Source organism: Mus pahari, chromosome 8 (genome assembly GCF_900095145.1).
Source record: "Mus pahari chromosome 8, PAHARI_EIJ_v1.1, whole genome shotgun sequence".
In the NCBI taxonomy this organism is placed as follows: domain Eukaryota; kingdom Metazoa; phylum Chordata; class Mammalia; order Rodentia; family Muridae; genus Mus; species Mus pahari.
Genome location: NC_034597.1, coordinates 22,314,849 through 22,335,913, shown reverse-complemented (window position 1 = coordinate 22,335,913; position 21,065 = coordinate 22,314,849). Strand labels below are relative to the sequence as shown.

The following is a 21,065-nucleotide window of genomic DNA, read 5'->3' as shown; positions in this document are numbered from 1 at the left end:
CTTTGTAGACCAGGCTGGCCTCAAACTCAGAAATCCGCCTGCTTCTGCCTCCTGAGTTCTGGGATTAAAGGTGTGCGCCACCACGCCTGGTTCCACTTTATTAATATGAACCATTTCCTAGGACTCCTATTCATAAGGAGAATTTTGTCTGAAATATGATTTAATTTTAATAATATATAGCTTAGTTTTCTTTTTATTGGAGGTTGAAGGACAATAACTTAATCTACTTGGAATATCCCGTAAACTACAGGCCACAGAGATATGTAATTTTAAGTATCTAGAGTAGGTTAATGCTTCCTTGAAATTGCTTCCTAACACTTATCCAATGCTGGTACTAACTGTACCATCACTTTTGCCTCCATTACCTTCTTTTGCCTGAGAAGTTTCTATCTTTGATTGGTGACTGATCTGGAAAACACAGGTGATGTTGAAGAGAATTATATAATTATACTCAAACGTGTTCTTGAGTTGATGTCTCTGATCTGGTCTCACATTTCTCCTCCGTTGTCCCTAGTATAACAAGGAATTAAGAACTTGGAAGGATGAAATCCACAGGCTAGTAATGGAGGAGACTTGCAGCTCAGGGCACATCAACCAATTCAGCTAATTCCACACAGCTTTGCAGTTATTTTTCCAAGTTAAAAACTGTTTTCCAACTGCAGTTTAAGAGGGAAAGATAGGGCAGCTTTTCTCCTGAATCACATTTCAAAGCTTTCTGATCTTAGTGGCTCTTTGAATGCAAATACAGAAATATGTAAAAACATAAAGTGACTTCTTCATTCAATTCCGAGTCTGTCAAGCCCTGATATCAATGACTAACTTATTCCTTGTTCAAGGGATCCTCCCAGACTGACTGCTGCTGCAAAGAATGTAAAACAGTTCATCTTCAGCGAGAATATGATGTTCCACAATGATCAGGTTAAAGAAACCCCAAGAGATGGTCATGCATGGTTCCTTATTAAGCCTATCTTTAGAATCTCACAGTGAGGTTTCCCTCCTTAAAACCAGCAAGGGGAAGAAAAGGATTAGGGAAGTTGAGAGGATGGTTAGGGAAAAAAAAAAAAAAAAAAAAACGAAACAATCAACTTAACATTTTATTGCCTATGAGTAGTTATGATCTGATTGTCTCACACTGAGTAAAGACCACGTTACTAAGGAGAAGCAAGGATCAGAGCAGGGACTTACCCACTGTAGCAGCAGCACTGACTTGGTCCTTACCTTTCTTAATTACTATTCCATTTCTGCAATTCACTCTGAAACAACTATCTAAAATTTAAATGGCACTTTCAAAATGCCACCTTAAAAAAAGAAATCTGGACAGTGAAAACAATGTTTCCCCAACTACATGTTATTTTTCTGTCATCTAAAAGCAATATGGTACTTGGAAAAAAAAGAAAACACCATCTATCCAACTTAAAATGAATTGGAAAAGACATACTACCAAATATTTAAAGCTTTTAAAAGAATTCATACTTCATAGCGTACATTTTTTTTCTGAATTTATCTAAAATAAAATCAGTAAGAATAAGCCAGCTGCAGGTATGAGAAGAGTGTGTACCTTTTTCTTTTGGCACTACCAGTATCAGAAGTAGCTGAGGAGATCATGCTGTCTCCGTCCTCAATGTCATCTCTCCTGGCAAGCTCTTTCTTCTTTGCCTGAAATAAAGCAGATGCCAGGAGTGAGCCTCATTCTATCAGGCATTCCTAGGAATACATGAATGTTAAAGAGCCAGGCATATCACATTCGTTCAGAGGTGCAACTGCATGCACGATACAAATACTCAACCGTCTTCAAACATTTTTAATAACCGAACTTAACAGCCTGCATGACAGAAGAGTAGGTGAAATTAAACTAAAAAATAAAAAAAGAATAAATCAATATTAGCTAGGAGCATTGATGACTGTCAATGGCATGCTATAGTTAAAAGCTGGGGCAAGTTATGGGGTTGGCTTGCACTAAGCTAACTTAGAGGGAACTTCTAAGAAGCAATATGGCAAGGAAAAAAAGTTCAAAAACTGAGGGGTGAAAATATATATTTACTATCGTAAAAAAAGTAAATAAAGATGATGTTTGATTTTTAAATGCCTGTTTCTTATTGGTTCAAGATTATTCTTGCTTCCAGAAATATTCCAGCAAAAAAGCTCAGTGGGTAAAGGTATTCGGCACCAAGCCTGATGAACTGAGTTTGATTTACTGGACTCACATGGTAAAAGGAGAAAACTGACTCCTTCTAATTGTACTCTGACCAATCCCACACATTAAACCTAACAAAGACCAAAAGCCCACATGTAAGACAGAGCTAATCTATAATTCTTCCACTCTCCCCAACCCCCTACCCCCATTTTTCAAGGCAGGGTTTCTCTGTGTAGCCCTGGCTATCTTGGAACTAACTCTATATAGAAAAGGTTGACCTTGAATTTACAAATCTGTCTGCCTCTGCCCCTGGGATTAAATGCAGGTGCCATCACCACTCAGCTTTTTTGATTTTTCAAGACAGTCCCCCCCCTCCCCCCCCAGCAGTCCTGGCTGTTCTGGAACTAACTCTATAGAGTAGGCTGGCCTCTGAACTCAGAGATTGCCTACCCCTGCCTCCTGAGTACTGGGATTAAAGGCATGGAACAGCACCACCTGGCTTGGGTTAATCTGTCTTTTATACCTACCATTTTGTCCTAAAAAAATCCCTGACCCAATAGCATCTTGTTCTCTCCAAGATATTCTGTGAGAGCTCTGACAAAGTCTTGGATAATATAATGCTCAATTAGTTTTCAGATGTTCTTTGGCCAAAGCCAGCTAGCTCGCTCATATCCCCCCCCCATCGTGTGTGTGTGTGTGTGTGTGTGTGTGTGTGTGTGTGTGAGAGAGAGAGAGAGAGAGAGAGAGACAGAGAGAGAGACAGAGAGAGAGACAGAGAGAGAGACAGAGAGGCAGAGAGAGGCAGAGAGAGAGATGGTGGTGGTGGTTACAGAGTCTTGTTATACAGCACAACCTGGCTGGAAAACCAGGGTTCTTTGGCCTCTCCCTGCTCCTGTGCTGGGAACACAATAGACTGCACAATTACCATTTGAAATTGAAGGGTTACTTCCTGAGAATCCTGAAACTGACTCTCCCCACAGGGCCAAATTCTTGCTTCCTCTACCTCAATATTTACAGTATTTAAAAGATTATTTCTCCTCTACAGGGTTCAGACAAGTCTAAAAAAACATTCAACAGTACTTGTAGTACAAAGAAATGACTTAATATTCCTGGGATGGAGATGTGGGTCACATCTCAAAAGGACACACCAAATGCATGAAACTATGTCAGTGATACAACAAACAGCAAAATACCTGCATGACTTGCTGCAGTTTTAGAACTCGCTTATAGATGGCTGAATTGGGGACGTTATAGCGTTTGGCATTTTCAAACATTAAATTCAGATCACATTCCAAATGATCTAAAGTTTCATATTCTTGGTTCTTTAGCTTTGTTCTGTGAAAGACAAATAAATGATTATAAGTTCTTATTATAAAAATTATCAACTAGGGCTGGTGAGATGGCTCAGAGGGTAAGAGTACCCAACTGCTCTTCCAAAGGTGCAGAGTTCAAATCCCAGCAACCACATGGTGGCTCACAACCATCTGTAACAAGATCTGACTCCCTCTTCTCGAGTGTCTGAAGACAGTTACAGTGTACTTACATATAATAAATAAATAAATCTTTAAAAAAAAAAAAAGATCCAACTATTCTTCCTAAAAGTCCAACTTAAAACAACCCTTCACAAGTCCCACATGTACTTTAGCCCATGTAACAGGCTTCCATATCCAAAGGAAAGTCTGGAACATTATTACATTTAGGTAATAGCACAGTTTATCTGAAAATCCAAATAAATTACAGGCCTTAGTAGTCAATTATGAAAACAAATACACTAGGAAAACTTCCAGTGAAAAACCCTGAGAAACAAAAATTAAGAGAGATTTTTTTGTTTTGTTTTGAGATTTATTTGTTATTATACATAAGTACACTGTAGCTGACTTCAGACATACCAGAAGAGGGCATCAGATCTCATTACGGGTGGTTGTGAACCACCATGTGGTTGCTGGGATTTGAACTCAGGACTTTCTGAAGAGCTGTCAGTGCTCTTACCCACTGAGTCATCTCACCAGCCCTTAAGAGAGATTTTAACTCAATAAAGAATCACTGTGAACTACTGATTTCTGAAAATTAGGAGTCCATTTCAGTTCACACAGGTTACCAATGATAAGGTCTTAAAAAAGCATTCAGAATAACATATTTTCCTGCAGAGGGGACATACAAACAGTGAAGGCAGCTCTCATGCTGGAGCTCGCAAGAGGAAGCTCGGTCAGTGGCTATTAACTACCTTCTTCCAGTGCAGTCATTTATTTATAAAAAAAAAGCGAAGCCAACCATGATTATATTACAAGACTGTTTTTTAAAAAAGCTAACGAAGTAAATAGCAACAAATGATAGTGTAAACCCGAAAGTTTTTTGTTTTGTTTTTTTACTTTACTCAGTTATAAGACAGATAAATATTGAAGAAAACATTTTATATCAGTTCATGTCCTTATCTATTTCCAGAAGCTATAGGTATGTAGAGCTTCAACTACAAGAAGACACATTTATACTGAGTAATGTAGAAAAAGTCTTACCTGATCTGTTGAAGTGATATGGGCATTTTAATTTGCTGATAATAATCTGGGTATTTTTTCTTTGAGGGCAAATGAAAGAAAGGTTCAGCTATTAGCTGCCCTTGGTGATTCCGACAGCTCCTGACTGTGTCGTAAAGCTGATGAAAGGGATTGGAACCATCCATGAAGGAAGTGATGCTCTCGGCTTCAGATTCCCCTTCTTCATAGCGTGCAGCTGACAAGACAAGCACACAGTCACCAGGGGACTAAAGAAAAACAATCAACAGCAAATTTTAATAATTCTTAAAAAGATTTTATGTGTCTGAGTATTTTGCCTCCATATATGCATGGGTGCCTGGTGCCTACAGGTCAGAAGAGGGCATTGGTTCCTCTTGGTCTGGAGTTACAGAGTTGTAAGCTGCCTTGTGGGTGCTAGAAATAGAACTTGGGTCATCTACAAAAGCAGTAAGTGCTCTTAAACACTAAGCCATCTCTCCATTCCAGAACCAACACTTTAAAGTTCTGTTTTTCTTTGTTTGCTTATAAATGGGTCCTACACTATGGCCCAAGCTAATCTATAACTCTCAAAAATCATTCTGCTTTCATCTGGAATTACAAGAAAGCTCAGTCATGCTCAGCTAAAAACAATTTTTACTTATTTATTTAGTTAGGTTTTCTTTTTTGAGTTAATGGTTTCACTGTATAGACTTGGTTGGCTTCCAACTTACAAGAAAAGCATCTATCTCTTAAAGTGCTAGTATTTTGGGTTAATGGTTTCACTGTATAGACTTGGTTGGCTTCCAACTTACAAGAAAAGCATCTATCTCTTAAAGTGCTAGTATTTTGGGCACATACAACTATGCACAGCTTTGAAAATGGTTTTAAAAGATTTCTAATTTTCCTTAAAGACAATGTTATACATGATTAGAGTAGGTACTTGAGAGATGGCTCAGTTAAGAATGCTTGCTGTTGTTTCCAAGAATGTGAATTCGTTTCCCAGAACCCATTCCGGGCAGTTGAGAACTGTTATTACAGCACAGCATACTCTTACTATACATTCACACATACACATAAACAAAAAATAAATCTAAAAAGTATTTAGTATAATTGCATATAGTAGAAAATATATAGAAATAAAATTCAAAAGTTACACTCAGTGAAAAGACTAAAAAATAGTTTATTTTTAAAAAATGTTTTCTTCAGATTTCCTGCTATGTTTAGCCAAAAGGAACAAGTAGTTATTCAGAGATCTCAGAACTAATACAGAAGCATGAAGTTCATTGCTACAGCCAGGATCTGTAATCACACCCCACCCCAAAGACTCATGTGTTAAAAAGCATCTTCCTCAGAGTGGCATTATTGAGAGGTGGGAGAAACTAAAGGTGTGGATTAGTGGGAGTCTTGGGCATGGGGTGGGAGACAGTGATGCATCTGAAGGAGGTCATGAGACCTGTTTCTGTTTGCATTTCACTTACCCGACACTAGGTAAAAGGTTTGGCTCTACCATAGTCCCTAGTGTGTACAATGAATCCTACCTTGCCATAGACTAGGAGAAACAGTTCTAACTGATCACAGACCAGAACTTCCAAAATTGTGAGCTAAACCAAAATACTTAAAATTTTATTGTTTTGTTAGAAAAATAGAAGACCAACACATTTACCACAGTATAAATTTAGATTAGGCTGACACTCTCAGACATAATTCAGCATGAAGTCTCACTTTGCCCCATTCATCCATAACATCAGAGGAACAATTCCTTAATGAGGAAGTGTTCAGGTAGAAGCTAAGTCATAGAAATACCAGAACACAACAAATAGTGATTTTTACAGAAATATAAAACCCATGCTTCTCATTTAAAGATATATTTGTACACACACACACACACACACACACACACACACATTCACACGTGTGCATATGTGTACAGGTGCCTGAAGGGTCTAGAAAAGGGTTTCTCTTAAAGCTGAGGTTCATCTTAACTTCCTGATCCAGGGTGCTCAAATTACATGTACCACCATATCCAGTTTTATGAGGTACTGGGGATCAAAACCAAGGTTTTATGCATGTGTGGCAAGTGCTCTTACCAACTGAGCTACATGCCTGGTCCCCAGTAAGGTTTTTAAACTTTATCTTTTCTTTATTAGTTGGTATCTTTCTTATAATACCAAAAAGATGCAGTGTATAATTCTGAACCGTTCAAATTTAGTGAAATTTATTTCAAGCTCAATTTTGATAACTGTGAACTGGGGAGAAATATATATTTTCTAAGTACAGAAAGTATATATCAAGCCTGCTATATGTAATAAGCACTAGAACATATCAATGTTCCAATCCAAAAAACCTGTAAATATTACCCATGTCATAAAAAGAACTTTGCAAATTTTAGTAACAATCTTGACTTAAGAAGGTGAAAGTGGATTAAGTAGGCTCTTAAAAATAATGACAAGGATGTGGGGCTGGAGAGATGGTTCAGTGATTAAAGAGCACTGACTGCTCTTCCAGAGGTCCTGAGTTTAATTCCCAGAAACCACATGGTGGCTCACAGCCATCTGTAATGGAATCTGATGCCTTCTTCTGGTGTGTCTGAAGACAGCTACAGTGTACTCATATACATTAAACAAATAAATCTTTTAAAAAAGAAAAAGAATGACAAGCACACTACAACAAAAGAGTCAGGAAGAAAGGATAATAAATACCAAGGCTACAAAGTGAACTTGAAGAAAGGACTATGAACCAAAGGATACTGGTGGCCTCTAGAAGCCAGAGAAATCAAGGAATGGATTTTCCTATATATTAGTGGCCTACTCACAACCTTGACTTTAGATACCTAAGCTCTACAACTACAAGAAAATAAATTTATGTTGCTCTAAATCAGTAAAAATGTGGTAACTTGCTTCAACAATAGGAAGCAAAATAATACAAGGAAGTCTGTACAAGAGCTGGGGATGCTGTTCAGTGTTGGGGCTTAGTCTAGGATGAATGTAGCCCTGGGCTCAATGCCTAGTGCGCTGCTGATGCCATAGTCAATGAATCCACAGCTACCATCTGCTCAGTTAGCAACTGTGAGAGGGGCCCTTTAACTTCCAAAGACAGTATTTTCAAGTTTCACACAAAGATCCATATGTTTTGTTGTTATTGTTACTGTTGTTTTACATACTTGGAGCTCTTATGCTACATCTTCCCAAGGAAATAAACCTTTATCACTATGAAATAACACTTCTATTTGTCAGTATCTGTACTTGAGAGTTAACTGTATCAGAAGTCAATACAGCTACAGTTACTCTTTACTCTTTGGTGATTTACTTCTTTTTGGTTATTATTTGCCTGATACATTTTTTTTAAAAAAAACTAACGTTCTTTTTATTTTATGTGTGAGTGCTTGTACCTGTAGAGCATATGCATGCAGTGCCTACAGAAGCCAGGAAAGGGTGCCAGGTCTCTTGGAACTCGAGTTACAAAGGGTTGTTAGGTGCCATGTACATGGTGGAAACTGAACCTATATCATCTGTCTAGCCTCTTACCTAATATATATCTTTATCTACTCTTTTATGTTCACATTTTCTGTTTATTTATCCAATTATGTTCATTAACACAAAGCGATTTGCCTTTGACAATTTTACTTACCCAAGAGTGCATCAAATGCAACAAAATAACATTTCTTAAATAAACTAACCAACTCCAAAACAAGGTTAGTACAATTTCCCTCAGCCAGAAGAACAATCTAAAAATGCCTACCAGCTAAAGCAGCGTCCTCTTCACTCTCTGAGCCATACTGAAGTGCCATGGTAATTGCTGACAAGCGGCCCCCTTGGACTGCTCTTTTATTACTATAAAGAAAAACAAGCAATTAGAAAACAGAATACTGTTATGATTTGCATACCTTAATGAAATAGGAACATTTAAAAAATGTGCTAATTCAAGGAAAAATAATTCCTATTAACTGCCTCCTTAATATATAATACTCCTCATAGTCTTAGCAAAGAAAGGTGAGATTTTTGTTCTTCTCAAAAAAGAAAAGTTGAGGCTGAAGAGATGGCTCAGCAGTTAAGAACAATGGCTGCCCATCCAGAGAGCCTGAGTGTGATTCCTAGCACCCAAAGGGCAGCTCGGTGCCAATAGATATGACCCCTGCTTCTGGCCTCAACAGGCACTGTACTCACATGGTGCACAGACATACATGCAGGCAAAATAAAACCTTAAAAGGAGAAGACGGTAGCAGAGACACAGAGTAGACTACTACAATCTGTTTTTCATTTAAATGAGGTACATAACTCCATATTTTATGGAAAGTAAGGATTTCATTATTGTCGTCTAAAGCACTCGAATTTTACAGTAACAAGGGCTAATATAAAACTACCACATCTTATTTATAACATTACACACTACTTAATAATGCTTAAGTGATATCTGTGAGGTGAGGAAAGGTCTATCATAGAACCTTAACTTACTTGTGGTTACTTTTGTGACAGGATTTTGCTATGTAACCCAGACTGGTCTTGAACTGACAATCTTCCTGCCTCAGTTTTTCAACTGCTGGAATAATGGGTATACGTCACTATGCCCAGCTCTTGCCTCAAACTTTTTTAAGTAAAGTACTTGGCACATCCTCCTTAAAACCTAAAGATAATACTTTAAGATCACCTTCTGGCTAGCATGCCTATTGTCATAAGCATGAATCAGCTTTCAGACTACACCCTCTGACTCTCACCGGTAATACTTGCTAGTGGGGTTTCTTTCTTCACCAAGGCTGCTTTTATTGTGCGAAGGACCTGTCAGCCTGGCTGCAGCCAAATTTGATGCAGTCCTATCCAAAGATAAAATAAATAAAATAAAATAAAAAAAAACTTGTAGACTGAATAACTAAAAATCAGAATGTTGGGTGGGAAAAAAAGGAAACAACTATATTCTGTTAAGAGGAGTAATAAACTATTTCTGAGCATCTATTATGCAGCAAGTTCTGTGTCAAGATCTGGGGACACTAAAGAAATGGGCAGGACTAATCTTTATGTGCTATGTTTACTACAAAGTTAGAAGACACCGAACTGAAACAAACATGAGAGCTGGAAGAAAGCTTTGAAAGCACTCAATGTTCCCATTTCATTTAAGAGGAAATGGAATCCCAGAACTAAGACCTGTTCAAAGATAGTCCTAATGAAGGAAAAGCCAGAATGAGACTTGAGATCTTCTGACTAAATGTCCTATTACAAACATAAATACACAGTATTATATATAATATACAATATATATGTCCAGCATCTTTTCAAATAACTTTCTTCAGCTACAATGAAGCAGCTAAAAATACTTCTTTTGCTGTTTTCAGAATCATATATCAACTGTAAATTGATCTTATTTTCTACTGTATTAATTTTACTAGCTAAAAGTTCAGCAAGCAGGCACAAGGCTCTTAGATATCTTAAACTTACCTTATTCGAAGACTTGATTTAGTCATTTCATGATGTTCAATTTCTGCCTTTTTCATATAAAATATTTTTTTAATCGAATTGGCATCCTAGCAAGATAAAATTACTTTGCTTAGAAAAGACTCAGAAGATGGCTCAGTGGGTAGAAGCACTTTTCACCAAGTCTGATTACCTGAGTTCAATCACTAAAACCCATTTGGTAGACAGAGACATTGCCCTCTTAACTCCATATATTTAGGTCTTCGCACACCCTAAATGAATAAACAAAGGATAAACAAACAAACAAGGGCTGGAGAGATGGCTCAGCGGTTAAGAGCACCGACTGCTCTTCTGAAGGTTGTGAGTTCAAATCCCAGCACCACAAGATGGCTCACAACCATCCGTAATCAAATCTGATGCCCTTTTCTGGGTTGTCTGAAGACAGCTACAGTGTACTTACATATAATAAATAAATAAATAAATAAATCTTAAAAACAAACAAACAAACAAAGTGGTGCAGGATAAGAGTGAACACTATCCTGACCCATGCTGGCTTTTGTGCTCTTCTTTCATTTGGAACAGATTTCCTGTATCCCTAAATACCTTCCCAGAAACTTCCAAATTATCTTCAAAAGGTATCGCTACTTAAATACAAGTTTAAAAGGCTGCCGGTTCTTTTAGATATTGGCAATTAAGGGGCATACTAGATTTAATGGCAAAATATAATGAATTCTATTTGTATTAAATTATCTAAAAATGCAAATAAAGATGTAATTCTTCAATTTTAAATCCGTCTCTTACCTATCTCTACGTATGAATGTATCTATCTATCTATCTATCTATCTATCTATCTATCTATCTATCATCTCTCTGTCTGATCTATAAAACAATTGTTGAGAAGGTTCCATCCTAAATACCATGTAATGATTCTATAACTAGGTCTTTTTAAGAAGTGATTAATGTATTTTATAAATTACCTTTTCACATATGCAGAAAGAAATGCACACAAATGTACTTGCTTAAATTAATAGCACCTTATCACGTTACATCCAAAGTTTCCTTTGCTTTAAGACTTAGTTCAGGTTGACTCTCTGCTGGGAAGCACAGACCCATGTTCTTGGGTACTTTCTCTAGCATATATCTTTGCAATAATCCCCATAATATTAAAACTTTATTCTCAATAAACTCCAACTCTGCTTCATAAAAAATAAATGAATAAATAAAAACAATTTAGTTCAGGGAAAATAATTTGAATAATTTTTTAATTATACCAGCAAACAGTACTAAATATCACTAAAATGTCCTTTCACAAACTAAGATTTTAAGGACTTCCTAATTCATTACTTATTCTCACTAAGTATCCCTCTCCCCTCCCTTGCTCCCTCCCACGTCAGGTTCTTTCTACATAGGTCTGGATTCTCTAGAGAGCATAGAATTTTCTATGTAAACCAAATTGGCTTTGAAGTCACAGATCCCTTCTGCTTGTGCCTTCGGAGTGCTGGGATTAAAGGTGTGCACTACTACACCCAACTTCACCCAAATTTCTTTAAAAAAAAAAAAAAAAAAAAAAAAAAGCAAAAGATAAGCAGCCTGAAATGGGTACCTTGTAAACATGGCTTACTATACTCTTGACTGAGAAAGCCCTACAAAATCATAGAACCCAAGAGGTTCAGATTTTCATGTTTATTTTAGAGATACCCATGAAGGGCTGGAGAGACAGCTTAGCAGTTAAGAGTACTGGATGTGCTCCCAAAGAACCTGGGTTTGATTCCCAGCAACCACGTGGCAGTTCATAACTATCAGTGCGTAACTCCAGTTCCAGAGGTTCCAATGTCCTCTCTGGACTCCCCAGGCATGGTAGGTACATGGTGTAAATACACTCAGGCAAAACGCACATATAAAATAAAATAATAAAAGGAAACAATGTTACAGATACTACCTCCCTTATATAGCAAACTTGGGGGTGTCGAGGGGGGACACCTGTGAAACTGCCCAGGCCATGGGGGATATCCATATCTGAAAAGCCACTAGGTACCTTTAAAGAAGCAATGTGTAGGGCAGGGAAGAGGGTATAGGGGACTTTCGGGATAGCATTTGAAATGCAAATGAAGAAATTATCTGTTAAAAAAATTGAAAAAAAAAAAAAAAAGAAGCAATGTATGCCATCCCAGCAGTATGATGGTGGAGCCAGTAGGTATGCCAAGGGCAGATAATGGGGTACAAGATGAATAACACTCCCAAAAGTGTTGAAGTGTTCTTGCACATGCTTAAAAATAAGAGTAAGGCTAAACTAAGGGTTTAGATACAAGAGTCTGTAGACGCAGGTGAGCAAAGCACCCCAGATGTGCTGCGAGAGAGAGAGAGAGAGAGAGAGAGAGAGAGAGAGAGAGAGAGAGAGAGAGAGAGAGACTGACTCTGTCTGTGGTGGACTAGCCCATGCCTGAGCTTCCCCTGCCACACTGAGATGATCCTCATTAGGAAGACCAAACTATTCCTATGCAGAGGTGGCTGCACAGAAGAAAAAGATACTCCCAACGAAATTAAAACATATGGCACAGAAGTAATATCAGTACCAAATAAGTACAAATAAAAGTTTCTATTAAGTACCAACATCATTTTCAGTATTTTTGGCCTGCATCAGAAAATGTAATGATTTTACTGGCAAAAGACTTCCTGAGCACTCTTTCCTCAATTCTCAATGTCAAAGAGATCGCTACAATCAACTAGTCAGTATTAGACTAGAAAGCTTCCAAGTGACAATGGCAAAGGAATCAGTTATTTTATATTATATACATTTCAAAGGATGCTTTTTATATTTACCAAGTTTAAGGACTAAATACTTACAAAAAAACTAAATGCTTAAATGAACGGAAGACAAGAGTACAGGAATAAACCTTTGTATTTATGGTTAAGGCATTTTCAATAAGGATGCCAACACAATTCATTGAAGAAATAATTACCTTTAAAGTAGTGTTGGGATAACAACCCATGTGTGATGGTTTGTGTATTCTTGGGCTAGGGAGTGGCACCATTTGGAGGTGTGGCTTGTTGGAATAGGTGTGACCTGGTTGAAGTAGGTGTGTCACTGTGGGTGTGGGCTTAAGATCCTCACCCTAGTTGCCTGGAAGTCAGTCTTCCACTAGCAGCCTTTGGATGAAGACACAGAACTCTCAGCTCCTCCTGTACCATGCCTGCCTGGATACTGCCATGCTCCCACCTTGATGATAATGGACTGAACCTCTGAACCTGTAAGCCAGCCCCAAGTAAATGTTGTTTTTTATAAGACTTGCCTTGGTCATGGTGTCTGTTCACAGCAGTAACACCCTAACTAAGACAGAAATTGGTACCAGTGTAGTTGGGTATTCCTGAAACAACCTGACCAAAATTCCTGTTTTGGGGAGGACTGTGGAAGGACTTTGGAACTTTGGGCCGGAAGATCCATTAGTTGTTAAGAGCTCTGTCGAACGTTGTGTAGAAGCCTGGAAAATAATGTTGAGAACAGTGCAGAAGATGGAGGCCTGGTTTGTGAAATTTCACAGGGAAGATTAAAGACTCTTATCAGGGCCATTGCTATTTTGATTGTGAAGATTCTGTGGTTCTGGTTAGCTGGGGCTGAAGAATCAGCTGTGATTAACAAGATTCAAGAACTACTAGTGAAAACTTTGCATTACTGGGACTATTGATGCTGGTTAGCTGGAGCTAAGGAATTAGCAGTGATTAAGAAGAGACCAGCATCATTGAGGTGACATCTGGGAAGTGTTTTCTGAGAGCACACAGAGGCTGTGTTCCAGAGATAGCCAAGGTTGTACCTTGGGCTATGACTGAACTTAGTAATGTGTAAGAGTTACCCAGGTGGTAGTACTGGTTCTGAAGGCATGAAATGGTCACGCAGAGCAGCTGAGGCTCCGCACTGTGAGAGGTCATGTATTGGTGAAGGTGCAGCCTCAGTAGCAATTGATGGCCCAGGACTGAAGGGGTCACACAAAGGAGTTGAGGCTTGGCACCATAAAGAGAGCCTATGAGAGGCTATTGTTGAAGCCAAGTAACAGTGGAAGACAGCAGCGTTTTGGAGATGCCAGTACCATGAGATGAGCACTAAGAACAGCAGCAGCAGTGGAGTACAGGCGGCTGCAGCCTAGAAAACAACATGTGTGCTACCAAGGGCATGGCTGGAGAAGTGACCCAAGCCCTTGGAGGAACCCAGAAGATCATGAGTTGGATCCCAGACACTGGACGATTGGAGATTGATTTTTGCTTTAGATTGTGACTGTGCCCTAATACTTTTCCCTCTTGAAGTAAGTTTTTTAGTGAAGCCCACAGTTAAGAGACTTTGAATTTTAAAGTACTTTAAATTTTAAAAGATACTGGATATTTTTAAAGGGATTGAACTTTTAATATGTAAAGACTGTGGGACTTCTAAAGTTATTTAGATCTTGGGGATGAATAAGAACTAAGGGTTGAGGCTTACTAGTGATGTGTTTTGTGTGTCAAGTTGACAAGGGGTCAATTGTACTGGCTAGTTTTGTGTCAACTTGACACAAGCTGGAGTTATCACAGAGAAAGGAGCTTCAGTTGGGGAAATGCCTCCACAAGATCCAGATGTAAGGCATTTTCTCAATTAGTGATCAAGGGGGGGAGGTCCCTTTGTGGATGGTGCCATCTCTGGGCTGGTAGTCTTGGTTCTATAAGAACAGGCTGAGCAAACCAGGGGAAGCAAGCCAGTAAGGAACATCCCTCCATGGCCTCTGCATCAGCTCCTGCTTTTTGACCTACTTGAGTTCCAGTCCTGAATTTCTTGGTGATGAACAGCAATATGGAAATGTAAGCTGAATAAACCCTTTCCTCCCCAACTTGCTTCTTGGTCATGATGTTTGTGCAGGAATAGAAATCCTGACTAAGACATCATGTAAAATAATGTATTTGGATTACTACTTAACATATACAAAAACTAATTCAACTTAAGGGATTCAAGATCTAAATATAAGACCAAAAACTATAAAATTCTTTTTTCCTCACTTATTTTTTTTTTTGGGGGGGGGGTGTTGAGACAGGGTTTCTCTGTGTAGCCCTGGCTGTAGTGGAATTCACTCTGTAGACCAGGCTGACCTCGAACTCAGAAATCTTCCTGCCTCTGCCTCCCAAGTGTTGGGATTAAAGGCGTGCGCCGCCACTATAAAATTCTTAGAAGAAAATATAGGTGGAAATATTTTTGACCTTGGATTAGGTAATAATTTTCTTGCTATGACAGTTAAAATCTAAGCAAAGAAAAAAGAAAAAGAAAAAATAAATAAACTAGAACTCCTCAAAATTAATAATGTCAAAATAAATTACTCTGAAGTAAAAAGACAAGAGAATGGGAGAATGTATTTTAAAATCAACTGGTAAGGATATGATATCCACAGTATATAAATGACTATTAAATGACAATGAAAAGAGAAGTACCCTAATTTCAAAATTGGCAAAGGGTCAAAATAGACATCTCACCAAAGAGGACAACATCATACACAAATAGCTACTATGTACATAAGTTATTCAATGTTATTAACTATATTAACAAAAAGCAAATCAAAACTATAACATGCTGTGACATTCCTAGAACGGCCATAATAAAAGCAAAACTGAAAAGCAGGTGTTTGGTGTATTTATAGACTGCAGGTGGGAATGTAAAACATTATGGTTACTCTGGAAGATTTTGCCAATTCTTCAGTAGAATAAATACACAGTTAATGTATGCCCAAGCAATTCTATTCCTAAGTATGTACTCAAGTAATATGAGAATGTACGCTCACAAAAGACCTTATATATGTGAAGGTTCCTAAGAGCTAAAAATTTATGTTCATAAGAGCTAAAAATGTGTAATAAGCGAATGAAAAAAACATATGGCGTCATCCGTAATATATGTTATTAATGTGACGAATAAAAGACTAAGTACACACAAATTTTAAAACAGTATGCTATACCAAAAAAAAAAAAAATCACTCACAAAAGAATCCATGTTATATGAAATTTATATGTAATTTCCAAAATAGACCAATGTGTAGAGACAGAAAAATAGATGTACGTTGTCTAGGGTTTAGGAAGGTGAAGGGAAATGAAAGTGACTGTAATGACTACACAACTCTGTAAATACTAAGCCACTAAGTTCTATTTTAACGGATGGAATTTAAGGTTATAACAAACATTGGCCCTAGGTTAGTTCCTATGCTCATTGATGAAAATAGCAACAACAAAAACTAACCTTGAATACTTGAGACCCAGGCTCATTATATGTTTTGGCATTTTTTGCTAGAAGATCTATATCTTTGGCCATTGCGTGTATACTTTTGTAGCTTCCATTCTATAGTAAACAACAGAAAATAGCAATTCTTCTTAGTAAGAGTTAGTCAATATAAAGGTTAAAGAAAAAGATTAAGCATTTTTAAATTGTCACCATAGTCCAAAATATCACTGGGAAGTACACTTATGCATAATACTTAAAGTTATCTTCCTTTTTACAGATTGTTATTAGTACTTATTTACAGGTATATTTTGTGATATATAAAAAACTAGGATCTGGTATTTTTTTCATAAAAACAACTTACCATTTAAAAAAATCAAGTAAAGTAAGTTTTATTTAGGCAGACACTAAGTGCTCCATGGATCCTCACTCATTAAAATAGACTTAATAGTGTAAAGTAGCACTTTCTCTATTTACAAGACCACTGAGGTAGAGTGCAAAATCAGTTCTGCTATGTGCCTGAGCACACACATTAAAGCTCATTCAGTCCAAAATAATGCAAGGATACTCATATAGTTGCTTCAAGTTTACAAAAGAAAGGAACATATATACCAGCTAAAAAGTATATATGACTAATGACTGGTACTCAGAGATAAACAGGGTAAGTTCTAAGGGATGGAGAAATAAGATTAAGTGCAGTGGAGAATGAGAAAGAGTAGCATATATATATATATATATATATCACAGGCTGCCCAGACAAGGAAAAGACAAATGAGGCAGAATTGAGACAGTCAGGCAAAGACTAGCTAGTGGACAAGGCACTATCTAAACATCCACCTTACGTGGAAGGACTCTATGAAATGATGAGTGGAGCCATTAGACTGAACATTGGCAAACTATTGCTTTGCCAACACTTTAGCTGCAAGGCAAAGGAAAATAACCATGGGCCAGCTAATTCACAATTTAGATCTCGAGTGACTAAAGTCAAAGACGCCAGGATTCATCTCTACTTCTGTGAAGGAGGAGCCTAGCAGCAGGCCAGAAAGCTGCCCTGCTTAACAAACAACAGTAGAAATGGCAGTATCATTCAGAGATGACTGTACATAATCTCAAGTGTTTCACTACAACTCTTGAGTTCTGCCTGTTTTCCACGGAGTATTTAGAAAGAAAGGAAACACATAGACCAGGTAAAGAGCACATAGACAAGTATCTATTTTCATTAACCTTATATTCAAATATCCTAAGCAGCTTTCATTCTAAGATATCCTAAAGCTATTTATTGTCAATGTACCTGCCTCCTTCACAATCAGAGATGTCTATACCCAGTCCCACTCGTGTAGCTATTTATTCATTTTTTCCACAGGAGAGTAAATTGAACCTAGGACCTTGAACTTAAGCTATACTCTTATCCTAAAACACAATAAAAAAAACTACAACTAGCAGAAAAGAACTATCTACCATTTTACTTCTAAAAACTCCTAAGAAAGTCCATAAGTCAATCTCCTCTAAAGCACATGATTACAGATGTCCACCATCATACCTGTATCCTCTGAGCAATGGTCTTGAGATCTATAGGTTCCTTAATTATTGCATAATAGTCTGGATATTGCTGGAAGACAAAAGCAGATATATTCAATAAGCTAAAGTACCCAGTTAGAAGGTCAGTCTGTTCTTCAACCAGCAAATTGGGAAACTTTATGAAATTCATTGCTAAAGCATATTGCTATATTCAAAGCAAAAAGAATGTGATTTTTCTATTCCTTTTCAGGGAAGAGACAGGATCTCATTATGCAATTCAAGCTACCTTTAAACTTTTAAAAAATATATTCATTTTAAATCCCAATGTCACACCCCTCCACACATATCCTCTCTCAGTTCCTCCTCCCCTTCTCTGAGAAGAGGGAGCCCCTTTTGGGTATCTCCCCCAACTCCTGCACATCAAGTCACTGCAGGATTGAAAACTTGGGTGCATAATCTCCCACTGAGGCCAGACAAGACAGCAGTTAGGGGAGTGGGATCCACAGACAGACAATGGGTTCAGGGACAGCCCATGCTCCAGTTGTTGGAGGACCTGCATGAAGACCAAGCTGCATATCTGATGTGTGTGTGTGTGTGTGTGTGTGTGTGTGTGCGTGTGTGTTCATTCCATGCTTGCTCTCTGGCTAGTGGTTCAGCCTCTGGGAGCATCCAAGTTAGTTGACTGTTTAGCTTCAAACTGTTAAAATTCTTCTGCATCAGCTTCCCACTTGGCTGGAATTTTAGGAAACACCACCTGACATAGTTCTCTAGGTCAGGGTGAACCCAAGCTTTTCATATTTGCAACACAACACTGGCATCTACAAAACTCATTCATATTTGACAACCACGAGATTCGAATTTGCAAACACACACACACACACACTCCCCCTTCATAATGCTGTAAAGGTTAAGATCTAAATCAACAGTGTCTGAGTTCATGTATTCCATGAGTTATCTCCCTCTATCACTTTCATCTCACTTTATGAGACAGGATCTCACATTAAACCTGAAACTTGCCAATTTGTCTAGACTGGGTGAACAGCAAGCCCTAAAATTCTCTTACCTTTGTTAGCTCAGTACTGGGATTATAGGAACACAACCATATGCAGCTTTTTATAAGGGTGCTGAAATCCCACCTATGGTCCTCAAATCTGTATGTCAAATACCTTACTGACTGAGTCATCTTCCCAGTACCAAAAGCTGAGGTCAGGCAAAACATGCATACACATACAAAAGCCTTAAAAATTTTTAATAGAAGTTATCTATCACTGTGGAGTAAGTGCTGAAATAGAGTTGTTCGAGTCACAGACATCTTTGCAGTGTGAGAAGCTATAATGAAATCATACTTGTATCCCTATTAATCTTCTCTTATATGTGAAGCCACATGAGGTCTTGATACCTTAAAAGGGTCTCACTTATCTAGAAAATCTCTTCTGTCTTAGGATGGAATACTCAATTTGTCCTTTTCCATTACCAGGACAAAAAGAAACTAAAAGGAGGAAGAATTTATGTGTCTTCTTCTCACCCTATCTCTTGAATAGAGACATATACAATTAATAATCTTTTTTTTTAAAGACAACCTTTGGGGATTGGGCAGATGGCTCAACAGTTAAGAGCACCTGATGCTCTTGCAGAGAACCAAGAATCCAATCTCTAACTTCCCCTCACACCAGGTACTCATATGGTGTGCATGCATTTATGTGTGTTTGTGTGTGTGTGTGTGTGTATGTATATATATACACACACACACAGAGGCAAACACTGATACCCATATTTTAAAAAGCCACCTTCTTATCAAGTAAAATAACAGACTATGTCCTTTGTGCTTTCTGCTGAGGCCATGAAGAGTATCACTTGGCTACCTCTAACACTATCCCTTTAATCTTACTTATAACTAATAAAACTTTTCAAGCATTTAAAATTAAATATTTAATTCATTTGTCACTGAGTACTTCACTTACCACTTTGGAAGGCAGTTTCTGAAAAAGTTCACTGATGAGCCGTCCTGATGGATTTGTGGCTACAACTATGGCTTCAAGAAGCTGTTCCAGGATCTCCTTTAGGTAACCTGGAAAAGACTAGCAGGCAAAGAGGTGAAGAAAGAAAAACAAATCCATAAATAAGTGCCAAGTATTAAATAGTTTTGAAGATTACAGCGCTAACTCAAAAGAACAACTACTTAGCAGTATTTATACTAAGATCAAGTTTCAAGAGCACCTTGATTGTTAACTAAGAACTACATTAAATTAGTGAAGCTCTTGTAATATTTCTGTAATTAAATCTCTTATATCAGGTTCTATAATGAACCTTAGTTTTGTAATAAATACTATAAAAATATTATATATAAATGTGGAAATCTATATCCCTTTGAGCAACTGAGCCATATATAAATACTTATGTATGTATACGTGTATGCACACACACACACACACACACTTTGCTATATGAATTCTTCATAGCTCTTCATAGCTCTTCAAATTAAATAAAAACTAAATGGAGATTAAGTACACTCATATACAACATTTCTGTTCTTAAGACCTAGTTAGCAACTTGAGTTTAGTTGCACCTAGTTAAGTCACTCTTCCGATACACAGAATTATGTGCCCCAAACAGTACCTGATCAAAGAAGCCCCATGTTTGTAGAAATCTCTACACTGAGCAACAAGATTGTCTCAAACTAATATTTATAGTAAATAGTACTTCACATTCAACCCATACTTTTATGCAAAAGAAAATAAGATTAATGGTTACTTAGGACTTAAAATTATACATTCACTGGTATTTTCGCATTTATTTTTAATGAAGTCTCAAGTTTTAAGGTCCATGCTTCTTTTTCCCCAACCCTGCCCCACTGCTCTGGAAACATTCTGCAGGTGACATTAATTAGGATGCATGAATACATTTATTCCAGGAATTGATAAACTATAAGAAAATCATTCTTGATTTAAAAGGTTCAAGATTAGCCGGGTGTGGTGGTGCACACCTTTAATCCCAGCACTTGGGAGGCAGAGGCAGGCGAATTTCTGAGTTCGAGGCCAGCCTGGTTTACAGACTGAGTTCCAGGACAGCCTGGACTACACAGAGAAACCCTGTCTCAAAAAAAAAAAAAAAAAAAAAAAAAAAAAAGTTTCAAGATTAGACTCTTGGCTCAATTGGTAATGTGTCTGCCTAAATACAAGAAGCCCTAAATTTTATCCCAAGGACTCCATACACTGGACTTGTAGTAAGATTTGGAGGTAGTGAAGGGAGCAAGATATGATGATAATAGGAAGCTGAAGATGATCAAAATATGTTATATAAATCAA

At 37.6% G+C, this 21,065-nt stretch overlaps 1 protein-coding gene across 36 annotated transcripts in view; it reads right to left on the bottom strand.

Annotated features, from left to right (window-relative positions):
* The window catches only part of Pbrm1 (polybromo 1), a 112,232-nt gene that overhangs the window by 72,817 nt on the left and 18,350 nt on the right, over positions 1–21,065 (bottom strand). For 30 of the 36 annotated variants that reach the window (XM_029541399.1, XM_029541421.1, XM_029541426.1 and 27 more), the window contains 9 exons: positions 19,722–19,838; positions 17,783–17,851; positions 16,264–16,362; positions 10,050–10,135; positions 9,335–9,430; positions 8,362–8,453; positions 4,648–4,861; positions 3,328–3,469; positions 1,559–1,656 (listed from right to left, as the gene is read on the bottom strand). In XM_029541399.1, the coding sequence (XP_029397259.1) occupies positions 1,559–1,656; positions 3,328–3,469; positions 4,648–4,861; positions 8,362–8,453; positions 9,335–9,430; positions 10,050–10,135; positions 16,264–16,362; positions 17,783–17,851; positions 19,722–19,838 (1,013 nt within the window). The remainder of the gene's footprint in view (positions 1–1,558; positions 1,657–3,327; positions 3,470–4,647; positions 4,862–8,361; positions 8,454–9,334; positions 9,431–10,049; positions 10,136–16,263; positions 16,363–17,782; positions 17,852–19,721; positions 19,839–21,065) is intronic. The other 6 variants (XM_029541428.1, XM_029541410.1, XM_029541419.1 and 3 more) reach the window with 1 other exon arrangement.